This window comes from Mustela lutreola, chromosome 6, assembly GCF_030435805.1.
Source record: "Mustela lutreola isolate mMusLut2 chromosome 6, mMusLut2.pri, whole genome shotgun sequence".
Taxonomy (NCBI): Eukaryota; Metazoa; Chordata; class Mammalia; order Carnivora; family Mustelidae; genus Mustela; species Mustela lutreola.
In genome coordinates this window covers 83,065,864-83,078,789 of record NC_081295.1, presented here as the reverse complement: position 1 = coordinate 83,078,789, position 12,926 = coordinate 83,065,864, and the positions used below count along the sequence as shown (strand labels likewise).

General features: G+C 40.4%; 1 protein-coding gene and 1 long non-coding RNA gene across 3 annotated transcripts in view; one reads left to right on the top strand and one right to left on the bottom strand.

The window, feature by feature from the left end:
* Window positions 1-11,050, top strand: part of LOC131833872 (uncharacterized) — a 37,626-nt gene extending 26,576 nt beyond the window's left edge. Inside the window, exons 2-3 of the long non-coding RNA XR_009354674.1 lie at window positions 154-249; window positions 6,396-11,050. This is a non-coding gene — a long non-coding RNA (uncharacterized LOC131833872). The remainder of the gene's footprint in view (window positions 1-153; window positions 250-6,395) is intronic.
* ROS1 (ROS proto-oncogene 1, receptor tyrosine kinase) overlaps window positions 1-12,926 on the bottom strand; it is a 123,918-nt gene that overhangs the window by 15,188 nt on the left and 95,804 nt on the right. For both annotated transcript variants that reach the window (XM_059177740.1, XM_059177741.1), the window contains 4 exons: window positions 11,907-12,036; window positions 6,423-6,520; window positions 6,012-6,215; window positions 4,953-5,087 (listed from right to left, as the gene is read on the bottom strand). In XM_059177740.1, the coding sequence (XP_059033723.1) occupies window positions 4,953-5,087; window positions 6,012-6,215; window positions 6,423-6,520; window positions 11,907-12,036 (567 nt within the window). The remainder of the gene's footprint in view (window positions 1-4,952; window positions 5,088-6,011; window positions 6,216-6,422; window positions 6,521-11,906; window positions 12,037-12,926) is intronic.

Genomic DNA, 12,926 nt, shown 5'->3' with positions numbered 1-12,926 from the left:
ATCCTTGAGGGGGAGAATGTAAGAGAGGAGATCAGAAGAGGAAGGTAAGATCACGCAGGTCTCATTGGCCAGGCTAGGAGTTGGATTTTATGGCACTATGATTCAAAGCTGTTGAATGTTTTGTAAGAAGGCACAATCTTCACATTTTTACAGAATGCCTCCAGCTGATATATGTGGAGAATGAATGGACCATAGAAGGGCAAGTTAGAAGCAAAGAAGTTATTAAAGAAGACAAGGTGAAGGACTCAGGTAATGGCAGCAGTGGTAGGGTATATGTATATTCAATCCCTGGGTGACAATGACCAAGAAATCATTATAAGTATTGTATTTGGAATAGCTAGTATCTATGTTAGAAATTATAACAGAAAACCTCCATTCCATTAGAGTATGGAATGAAAAGTCCATTTCCATCTGCTTCGTTTCTTGGCAAGCACTTCAGGTCAGAGTTGTTACTCAGTATCAGAGTATTATGGGGAAACCTAATATTGGTCTAGTTTCCAGTATTCATCTGACTTCAGATACATTACAAGGAATTTACATTCTTTTTTAAAAATTTTTTAAAAGATTTTATTTATTTATTTGGCAGGCAAAAATCAGAAATAGGCAGAGAGGCAGACAGAGAGAGAGAGGTGGAAGCAGGCTCCCGGTTGAGCAGAGAGCCCAATGCAGGGCTCGATCCCAGGACCCTGAGATCATGACCTGAGCCGAAGGCAGAGGCTTCCACTGAGCCACCCAGGTGTCCCAGGAATTTACATTCTTGATATAGAGTGCCCAACTTGGCTCTATTTCTTATAAAATGAGACTCAAGGCTGTGAATCTATCTTTTACATATTTCTTTGTACCTCTCATTTAAAAACAGGGATGACACAAAGAATTGAACGAAGGAGGATTAGACTCTGAAATAAAATATCATAATTTATATTTGATCATGCAATTTAAACCAATAGTTAAAGCAGAATCTTGGTGATTCACCTAAGGATTGTCCTAAGAGATGCGAGGAGAAAGTATACTTCACCACAGAAATCATATCCTTTCTGAAAATACAGTTGCAATTCAAAGATATTGCCAAAAAGTAAATAGAATCTCTCAAGACTTGCTGTATGCTAATGATGAAGGTCTTTTAAATTTGTTTACAACCTACTTCATTACTTTTTTAAAGATTTTATTTATTTATTTATTTATTTGAGAGAGAGAGTACACCCAGGGGGAAGAGCAGGCAAAGGGAGAGGAAGTAGGAGAAGCAGGTTCCCCACTGAGCAAGGAGACCAAGGCAGGGCTGGATCTCAGGACTTGGGAACTATGATCTGAGCTGAAGGCAGCCGCTTAACAGACTGAACCACCCAGGCCCCACTAACTTGTTTTCATTTCTATAAACGTCTCAAGATACTTAACAGAGATTATTCAGAAGGAGAGAAAAGAAAAGAGCGAGAACGAAGAAGAGGAAAAGGAAGGAGGGTGGAAGAAGGAAGAAGCCATTCTTATAGTTGCTACTTAGTCTGTTTCTCACTCACTGGCATGACCCTCCAAAATTCCAGCCTCTTGTTTCATCCATGTAACTTATTTCAACAGATATTCCTATTGTCTTTTGTTTAAGGGGCTTTCAATTACATTGAGTTCAATCATTATTCTTAATTTCAGATGGCAAAAATACATGACCTGATAGTAAATAAAATTTTTCTCTCCTACCATCCAGGAGCAAATGAGGAGGGAATTGCCCTAGATTAAGAAAAAGGAGCTCTAGAAAGCAACAGTCATTTAAAAATTGGGAGTGTAACTTTCACCCTTAAACAGCATTGAGGTGGCAATGGAATGAAAAGGCATTTATTAGTTTAACAATTCCTGAAACATGCATTTCTCATAGCTTTCAGATAAATTAATAATAACAACTATATCTTTGGCATCGGGTCCTCCCTTACAATCCTGCTCTTGTCACAATTCAATATCATGCTTATACTACATTAGAGTTACAAGTATTTGAACATAGTACTCTAAATAAACTTACAGGTCATTCACTTTTTTAAAATTTCCCTAGGCTGGTTTTTTCTAGCTCTACAAAATACTCACTCATACTTGAAATATTTCACTTGGCTAAGTGTTCAGGTTCAAATTCCTCCATTCACCATGCCAACCCTTTACTCTTCTTTGCCTCAGTGTTTTTTTAAGATAGCATGAGACTCATTAGCCATGTTCATTATTGGTCTCTGTGAGTATTATAGCCCTTGAACTCATAAAGCAATTGAAATTTAACAGATGAAAATTTCACAGCATCCTTCAGTATGAAGGGGATGAGTTTCTATAGGCATTAAAACAAAGCACATAAAATACAGATTTTCCAGAACTCCCTTATTTGTTACAACCAATCCCGAAGAGACAATTAGCATCTAGGTGTACATATTTTTAAAGAGGTGAAGAAAAGATGGTGAACCTTCATACCCTCCCATTGTCGCCTCCTACATTCGAGATTCTCTCCAGTAGTTTTCGTTACCACTGTGATACCTCTGTCAGAGAACCCCAAAGAGCTCTCACTTGAAGTAGATTGCCCTTTGATCCTGTTTCTTCTCAAGAGTGGCATGGATGTTGTGCAAAACGAGAGTTGAAGAGAATACTGAGGACCCGGCTTTCCAGCATACATCCCAGGCTATGGAAAGAAGGGCAGGAATGCTCTGAACTCCTGCATTCCATTAATAGTTGAGCACAGCATAGCCGTCTCTGTGCTCACCTGACCCAGAGTGCACCCAGGTGCTGAGCATTTAGGCAGTGAATAGAAGGTGCTATGGGGCTCAGTGCAGACTTTCAACCCTCTAAGCCGGGCCTGTGATCTCTGAGAACTGCTTCAAATAAAAATCAGTTCCCTCTATACTCTAAGGAGAGTAGTTAATCTTTATCATGACAACTTAAGGCCGTGGCCAGATTGAATGGCATGGCTGAGAGCTCTATTTCCTAGCACACGTGTTTTCCTGGATGGCAATGGATCCTTAACCTTTCCGGGGGCTCTGACAGGGTGCAATGCTCGGGGGGGACGGAACACGGCTTACTTTTTAATGACATGTTCACATCAACTTCAAAGCCACCAGTGGAAAATTTGGGCTTTAAGTGAACTATAATTTTATAAAATTAGGGCAATAATGTATTCAACCAATGAATTATTCAACATAAAGTTATATAGAATATGAAGTTATATAGTTATAGAAGTTATAGAAATTTATGTTATATAAATATAGAATACAAATGTTACATAGAGCATCTCTTTCTGCCTATAAACAGAAATGTTTTTCTAGTACTTTTCTAGCAATGCTTGTTCTTCCTCTTTCCAGTTGCATATTTGGCTACACCTTGGTAGAGCAAAGTTCAACATACCTATATTTTTCTGCTCCACAACCTCCCAGTTATCCTCTCCAAAATAGATGAACACATTCATCAAAATGTCTAATTCAATGATTGATTCCTAAAGTGCCTATCCAAAAAAAACAAAAAACTGTGTACTTGCCATGAGGTATATGGTACCCCCTGGGGCGGGGGTGAAGAGGCCAGATAAAGTGCTAACAGGATAACAAAAATTTGGTACCATTGAAACTCAGGGAAAATTTCTTCTGAGCATTTGATAGATACATAAGAGATACATAGAAGTGATTAGTTTGCTAGCCAATAAAAACATATTTCATGCTTAGATATGCTGGGGTTTTTCCTCAAACCTTGACCAAAGGTTTTCAAATTCTGTCTAATTTCTGACTTCCCATTTCCAGAATTTTTCCATCTCTCCCAAAAGGGCTGTGAATCCTTTTTAAGCATGGTCACCAAACGTGATTGGGTATGGGTACATCTGATCTCCCTATAAATGTCCCAGAGTCTGTAAAAACTCAATCAGAAACAAGCAGTGATTCAAATGTTTTTTTCCTTCTTCATCTTCTAGCTACAAGATTTAAATAATACAAAAATGTTCACCGGTAGAACATCCAACCAAGATGCCCAGTTCTTAATCATCCTTTGGCTCTGGTCAGAATAATCCTCTAAAATAACACAGCATGGTCAAGGCAGTACAACCTCGTGCGTATCCGCATACTGCTAATTCCTTTTGCAGTTGTCTGTACCACACAGTTTATCACTTTATTACATGTGGGCTTGTTATCCAACTGTTCTGGGTGCATTTCTTTTCTTTCAAAACACATTCTGAGATGCTGAAGAGCTGGGCTTCTGGGTTGAACACCCATGTTTTCTATACACTATATGGCTTGGTATTGTACACATAACAGAAGCCTCTATACTTGTTCAGTATTTGTTCCTTTCGAAACTTTTTGGGTCAAACATCCCTTAGGAAAACTTTCAAGACTTGTTATATCTGCTGAAGTTTTTCACAAGAAGGTAGATTTTACTCAGCAAAATAACTGGGCTTATTTTTCTTTACAGTTAGATCAAAATCACTTACTCTTTTGAGAATCATGAATTTATTAGACTTCAATAGTCACCAGGTTTGGTTTAATAGAGTCACTAATTCTTAGTCACTTTGTGTTAAGTTCATAAATAGATCGCAACCCGTGTAATTTTTAATAGTACTATGTCCCAGTATCAGCTGTATCAACAGAGGCAATCTAACGTTTAAACAATATATTCCTATTTAATAGAATCTCCTAATATGCAAATCACGATATTAGCCAAATTAGATCTTCCAAAATAAAATGAATATGTGTGTATTTCTTCATCAGAGTTCACCTATCAAGAGTATAAATATATTCTACTCTTCTAAATTTTGTTTCTGAAGTGAACTATCATGCATATATAAAAGACACCATCGTGTATTTAGTAAATTAAATGTTATAATCAACTTACATTTTATGTAGACAACACAAATATATCAATTCAAGTTTTTGTTTTAAAACACCATGCCAGTGAGGCATAAAACTGCATTGGCAAATGTTTTGGGTCTTTAGGTGCTTATATTAGCATCATTAACTTACAAATCATCAGGACAATTTCTTGGTGGCTCCAGTCTCCCTCCTGTTTGCACATAGTTTAAAACATCAAGGTTGGAATGAGTTGGATAAGGCTGGTGACCAAGAGTTAAAATCTCCCAAATCAGAATTCCAAAAGACCTAAGGATGTTAAAGAGTTTACTTTAATTATACTTATTACAAACATCATGTTTAGAGTAGTTTGTCCAATGTAATTATTCCTGGGGCTATTGGGGTCTGCTTTATGATTGGCATGCTTGGCCCCATAAAAGGCAAATGGGAGACTTAAAAGTAAGTTGACGTCAAGAAAAAGTAGAAAAAGCAACTGCCTACTAGCAACACTTCAAAGGTGATAGGAAGTTTTAGGGGATATACACACACACACACACACATATACACACACTTTGTTCCTCCTCCCCAGCTGAAACTGTGCTACAGACCTCTATTACTTGAGGCTTTCATAGCATCGATGTGCAGACTAATGTAGGGGTAAGTAAGAAAGCATTTCACATTTTCCCCCGTGAGTTTGAACGTTAGTAAACATGGAGAGGAAAGGCTTGAATGTGAACTGGCAACACTGAGGTCAAATTATCTCTCATCACCAATTTTGACTGGGGCCAGTCCAGCTTAAAAGTTATTGAGTAGATCTAATCAAAATTTGGGATTCACGAGCCAACATGAGTGCCCAATTCTTGTAATAAAGAGAAGCCCAAACCTCTTCAATGTCATACTGTTTTTGAGATCCATGATTTAAACTCTTACCTATAAATTAATGATCCCACATCCCAGAAAAGTAGGCATCTGGACACATACTTGGACACTGAATCACATTTATGAATTCTTATTAGCCACAGCACTACGCTTTTGGACAGTGATAGAATCCTTGAAGTAAATGTATCTATTTCACATTTATGATTAAGATAATGGATCAAAACTGATAAGGGTAAGGGAGGAAAATACTGAGACCCAGGAATAGTACTACAAGTTTAGATGGCCTTTCATTTCCCTTCTGCCTCTGACATTGAATGGGTCTGCCTGAATTCCTCTGTGTACCGTTAAACTCACCATACGTCAGACTGAGTAGTGAAGATTCCATCCATCAAACTTTCTGGAGCCATCCACCGAACTGGGAGTAGGCCTTCCCCTGTCTTTCTATAGTAATCATTTTTATAGATGTCCCTTGCGAGTCCGAAGTCCCCAATCTTCACTACTCGTGATGGACTGGTGTAGTCTTTCACAGACACAAGGCAATTCCGAGCTGCCAGATCCCTATGGCAAAAGCTTTATTTAATAATACTAATAACAAAGTTTCAGAGCTCAGACAAGGAACCCCAGCAGGTCTTTAGAGAAGAGAGAATTTTTACAAAAATTTTTGCTATTTTGAAGTCATGAAATGTTTATCCTGTATGTTCTACCCAAATGTTGATTATTGTTTCAACGTCCGTTAAGAACCTTGTATCTAGAATATCACCATACCTGTGAATGAAATGCATCTGCTCCAAGTAGACACAACCTTTTGAAATATCTACACACAGATCTACAAGGTCAACCAAGGTGAGTAAAGGACCATGAAACTGTAAGAAATGAAAGAAAAGTTACAGGTAGTTTTCCAGTTTGTACAAAACATACATGTGATGTTTTAAAGGTATTTTTAGTTTGGGTTACAAGAATTCAAACAAGGAAGGAAAGAGGTAGATTTACTACTTTCTACTGAAATATACATAAGTAAGATTTTTTTAGTAGAGTCAATATAGGATCTTTATTGGAAAGATCTCAGGGTGTCAGTACAGATAGACCAAGATTTGAAGCCTAGTTCTGCTACTTATGAGCTGTGTGAACTTGCTCATGTTGCTTAATTCACTAAACAACTTTCTCATCTGTGAAATGGGAATAATAAGACTAGTCATATAGAATCTGAGATAAGATTATATACATACAACAGGCCCACAATAAATAGTAGCTCCATCAGAAGATGTAAGAATGATAATTTAATCAGTACTAGTTAGGTTAATTATTGGCCCAGTGTCACACTGTAATGCCAGGCCATGGCCTTGTTCCTCAGATGAGCCCCCATATAAATGGTTAGCAGCACTCTATTTCAAGGTCACAGATGACTCCTCGCCTCCAGAGAGCCAGCATGCCTATATAGTTGAACCTATGCCAGCTGCACTGATTTCTACATAAAAAAGTCAGTGGAAGTTTTCATTGGTATCATCTAGAAAAAAATTTAAAGTTCCTTCCCCAAGGTTACACTCAAATCTTGTCTTTCCCTTGCCATTTCTCTGCAAATACCCTGGCTCAGGCCATTATCTTCCCTATCTGACGCATTCCAAACTTAATCCTGATTTCCATCCACATCCTTCACTGAGCAACTCAAATGATTCCCAAACTTGAAATCCCTCAATTTCTCATAGATGAGCGCTCTTAAGTGCTGCTCCCTCTGTCTCCCCCAACAAGCTCATGTTTTGTCCCCAGACTAGGAGGACCTTCCATGTTCTCAGACTCAACATCACCATAGTCCCACTGGACCACACCTGATCTTACTCCTAGGAATCAATCCCCTTGCAACATGGTTCACATCCAGCAGACACCGGACACAGGCCTCTTGGCCTAGGTCTGAGCTCCTGCCTGGTATCCTGACTGGTTCCTCAGTTCCTCTGTGAGTGGAATCCTGTTCTGCCTTTGGCAAAGCCCACTCTACTGAAGATGCTCCTTGCTTAGAATCAAATCTTTCTTCTGAACTTCAGGCTGACGGCTAGCATCACGCTCCCTGTGTACAGATTTTAATGCTGCCTGCCTGCCTAGGTGTCTAACTATCCCTTGCTCCTGACAGCCCCTGTGACAACCTTTTAGGATACTTCATCACCCCATGTTGTGGCTCCTGGACTCCAGATGCTCCTGCCCTGAGCTGTCACCTGTCATCTCTTGCCAGCCCCCCAGACATACAGAGCCTCCACCTGGGTCTGATCCTGGTCATGGATTTTCATGACTCATGTGGGAAGATGTTGTTTCAGAGACTGTTTTCTCCCCTACTTTTATTGTGTCTCAAATGGAAGACCTCTTCCATGAAGCCTTCCCAGTTCTTCTGAGATGGAAATCATCGCTCTCCTCTTGGCTTCCACAATATAGTCTCTACTGTACTCCAATAGGCCCTCCCACTTTCTGTCTTAGATAGGTTATTTATATGTGACTTACCTCTCTACTGTGTGGCAAAGTCCTTGAAAGCAAGAGCCACATCCTTCACTATTGTATGATAAACATGCAGCAAAAAACACTTACGAATTGATTGTATCTAGCTATTTATACTATTTTGATAGGTTGGTTTTGGTTTTGTTTTTTACTTTCTTCTGTCCTAATAGAACCTTAGGCTATCAGAGCTTAAAAAGAAAGAAGAGCCTGAGAACATTTTCAATTCAAGATCCCATTTTATAGATGCAGAAACTGAGGTCCTGAGAATAAAAGACTGGACCAAGGTGTATGGGGCTAGATGAGTCAATCCTGGTGTATTTGACCCAGCACTGCCATCTTGGACCTGGGATAGGGAAAGCACACGTGTGGCTGTTCTGGAATGTTGCCTCTGAGCATTCTCTGTGGAGGAAAGGCTGGCTCCAAATGAACTTAACATAATGGGGACTTAGAGCCTGTGGTATTCTGGCACTCAGCACCTACCAGCATTCTACCCACTGGTGGGAGTAAGGGCAGTCAGGCACAGAAGCTATCCTGCCCAGGAAAGGCCACGGAAGAACCCTTGAGAACCAGTCAGTAGAGCCATCAGAATCCTGACTAAATAGGAATAATCTGAAAAGAGCTGGCCCATGTTTTCCATTTCGCTCCCTCTTCTTGACCCCAAACAAACAAAGCACAATCTACAGATAAATGGTCTTGTTAAAGATGGGGACTAAGTGCGTGCATTTTTAGTCCCACTCTCTCCCCAAACCTTATTAAGATGACAGTAGAAGGAAAATGGTTATAATCTTACAAGTACAAATACATCAGGAAAATAAGTTTAGTGCATGAAACATTTGGGGGAATCAAAGTGGATGGAGGGATGGTCCTTCAGCAGAGCTGAGAGACAGCTGGGCTGTCTGCAGGGGGAGAGGCAAGATATGGCTGTGTTTCACTAGAAAACTCTCTACAGGCTCTGCAGTTGGAGGTAGCAGACATCTCTGAATGCAGGAGTGAGGGGCAAGCCTGGAAGCAAGAGGAATGTTTGGAAGTTTATTTTAGGAGCTAACTAGATCCCAGGTCCTCCCACCACAGCAGGAGGCTTTCCACTGTAGAAAACACACACACACACACATACACACACACACACACGCACGCACACAGAATTAGAACAACTCCAAGTTCAAAGATATCAGTCACACTCAGACACTGTGCTGAAAATGGAGAGGAAAATTAAGTGGGAGCCCCTATACTCAGCCCTTGGACCTTCACCCTCTCCCCTCTCACCTCCCTGAACTGAGGCTTAGGCCCTGATAGCCCAGGCAGGACAACAGCAGATTCCTCCCTGGGGAAAGTGGGGTGTGCCAGCGAAGACACCCAGATACTGTCCTTAGGGGATTTGGGAACCCCCAGTGAAAAAGCAGGGTCCCACATGACAACCAAAAGGAAGCTACCACAGTGTGTCTGTGGTTCCAGTCAGCCTCTTAGAACTCACTGTTAAATAAGAAGACCATCCACAAATCAACAAAGTGCTTGATAAAATGTCTCACATTACAAACAGATCTCAGAACAAAGAGGATAAAGGAGTCAGGACAATGCAGGAAGCAAATTAATACTTTAAAAAACTATAGTTAGTGTCCTAAGAAAGATCAGAGAAGATTTTGCCCATATGGAAAAAAATCCAATATTATTTTAAGAAGCAATCAAAACATAAGAATGATTTCGTGGAAAATTAAAATCTTAAATTCTATTTTAAAAATTACAGAAAGCTCCCATAATTGAGAGCACAAATACAGAGTTGGAAAATAGACGAAAACTGCTAACAGAACAAAAGGATAAAACAAAGCAGCCCATTATCCAGCTAATAGAGTTTTGAGAACAAGGAAATCGAGAGAACAAAGAATTTTATTTATTATCAAAAAATAATATAGAAAAATACCCAGAGCTAAAAGGGGTGATTTTCCAGACTCAGAGTCCAGATTGTTAAAAAGTACCACAGATAAGAAGTTCCTAAAATTTTCCGGAGAGGAGGAGCAGAAAGCAGGTCACTGATCGCAAGTCCAAGAATCAGAATGGCATAAGACTTCCTAAAGGCAACTGTACAAGCCAGAAAACCAAAGTGAAGGGGTTTTCAGCCTAGAATCCACCCAACTTATTCATCAAGTGTGAGGGAAGAAAAAGGACATTTTTCTCAAAAAGAGGGGTAAAAAGAAGACTTTTGCCTCACATGCATGCCTTCTTGTGATTTCTCTCATTCACAACCAAACAAAAAAGTCATGGAATAGAGGAAACTATGGTCCAGCAAGGAAATCAGCAGGGTAAATCTGAAAGGAACCCCAAGGATAACAGATCTGCAGGGCGCCCAGAAGACAAGCACCTGTATTGGCTCCAGGAGACTGTCCAAGAAAAAAACCTGTCAGGTGCTGGATCAGCTGATCTATTTAACCCCAATGACCGAGGTGCTACAATTCTGTCAGAGCTGAGGTATATAAAAAAAAAAAAAAAAAAAATGAAGCAACTGGGGAAAACAAAAGAGGCGTTTATTATTCTCGCCCAAAGTGGGGAAGAAAACACAATAACAGCTTTTGAGTAACTCAGCTGTAAGTAGTAGTCATAGTAATGTAAGTCTGCACTATTGATTAATCTGAAAATTTTGATAGCGGTTGGAGGATGGGGAAACACACTTGCCAATGTGCAAGGCTGGTGGGGTGTCGTTTGGTCCTGGGTCAGTCCAAGACAGTTAAATTCTCACCTCTTAAAGGAGGGAGTCAGGAGATTTCCTCCAAGACTGAAAAAATCCATGTGCAGCAGTCTACATGGAGTGTGCAGGAGCATAGAGGTAAATACCAGAAGAAACGTGTAGATGCCTGCCATGTGGGAATGAGACAGTCTTTCGCTATAAACCGTGTTTTCTATTTCAGTGTTTTAGTCACAGAACATGTACTTCGATAGAAATAAAAAGCAATTTTTTTGGGGGGCGCCTGGGTGGCTCAGTGGGTTAAGCCGCTGCCTTCGGCTCAGGTCATGATCTCAGGGTCCTGGGATCGAGTCCCGCATCGGGCTCTCTGCTCAGCAGGGAGCCTGCTTCCCCCTCTCTCTCTGCCTGCCTCTCCATCTACTTGTGATTTCTCTCTGTCAAATAAATAAAATCTTTAAAAAAAAAAAAAAAGAAATAAAAAGCAATTTTTTAAATCTACAGATTTCAATATTAGTGTCTTGTTTCCTCTCATGTGTTTCTCATCTGAGATAGAAGGTAAGTTCCCACAGGTGTTGTCACAGCTGGCCCTGATTCCACAGTCTTTGCAGGTGGGTGCTGAGGAGAGAAGACCAGGGAAGACCAACACAAACTTGTGGCCAACACAAGTTTGAAAGGCCTATGAAAATCCAAACAGATAAGCCAACTGGGTAGGGACAGAGAGTAGTCAGGAAAGACATGAGGTCTTGCAAGTATCAATTTGGGACAGACAGGCACATAGATTAAGTGAGAAAGATGTGCCTTTCCAACGCCACACAATCTCTGTTCTCCAGGAAACATGATTTTCCTGGAGAAACATGATTTTACCTATTTTCCCACTAAATATTAAAAACAGCCTCAAATAACCAGAAAATGCCCGAAGTTAGCCCAGGATTCTAACTGTCCTACTCCAACAGAAGGAAATACAAGAATTCTTTCCACAGAAATCTTCAGAGGTTCGACCATCAACCCAAACTGCAGCTTACTGAATTTAAAGAAACTTAGTGGGAAATTACAGGGCCTGCGCATTACAAAACCAGTATGAGGACTGCATTTCCTACCTTTGTCATCCGGGCTTTACGCAAATAGGTAAGAAGGTCTCCTCCTTCCATCAGTTCCAGGATAATGTATTGGGGTTCGTTGAGCAGACAAACTCCAAGCTGCTTCAGGATGTTGGGGTGGTTAAATTTGCTACAAGGTGGAAAGAGACAGGCAGGATGACATGACAGCAACAGGCACCCTGGCCCAGGACCTTTGGGAAATAGAGCAATTCTTTAACTCCATTTTCCTTCAAAACTCCTATTTGGGTCGGGGGCAGGGGCTGTTAGGTTTTTCCCTAATAAATGAAAGTCTCTTTTCCCAAGAACTGGTCTATGTGCTTGCCTTAGAGAGATGATACGGCAACCCCTAGTGGCCAGCTCCTACGGCTGGAATAGGTGATCTTTAGAAGAAACGTTTATAGGAAGTATTTTATGTTTTGGTAAAGAAAGTAATCTTAACTACTATCCTTCAGAAGATACTTGAAAGCATTACATTTTCAGTCATCACAAGTATGTAATATAATTCTCTTTCTTTTGGAGAAACAATTCAGTCACGCAGGTTTGACTTCCACCATTTTCTCAAGACATCAAACCAAGGAAGCCCTGATCTAATGATTAGAACCCACAGCTGAGACCCCCAGGGGCTTCTGCCTCAGGCCCTCCCTTTAAGACACCTCAGAGCACTTCTCATGACCAGCAACTGACTCTAACCTTGAAGACAAGTTTACTAAGACTGAGGGTATTTTTACGGACATCCCTGTACTTGGACTCGCTCCCTTACTCTGGATATTTGAGCCACTACCACACGTTTAGAAGAACATACACACGTTCAAAGCCGAGCAGCTTCGGACATCACACTGCTTGTTGAAGGTCAAAGAAAGGAAGAACTTTTGTCCAAGGACTGCCTGTTGGAAGTCTGGTTTCTACAGAGCCCTTGTCACCACAGGCATATCTATGTTTAAACTTAAGCCATGTTAATTTGAGGGATGATCTGTGATGTCTGGTCATTCTGAATGTTAAAAGTTCACCAATCAGGGGAGG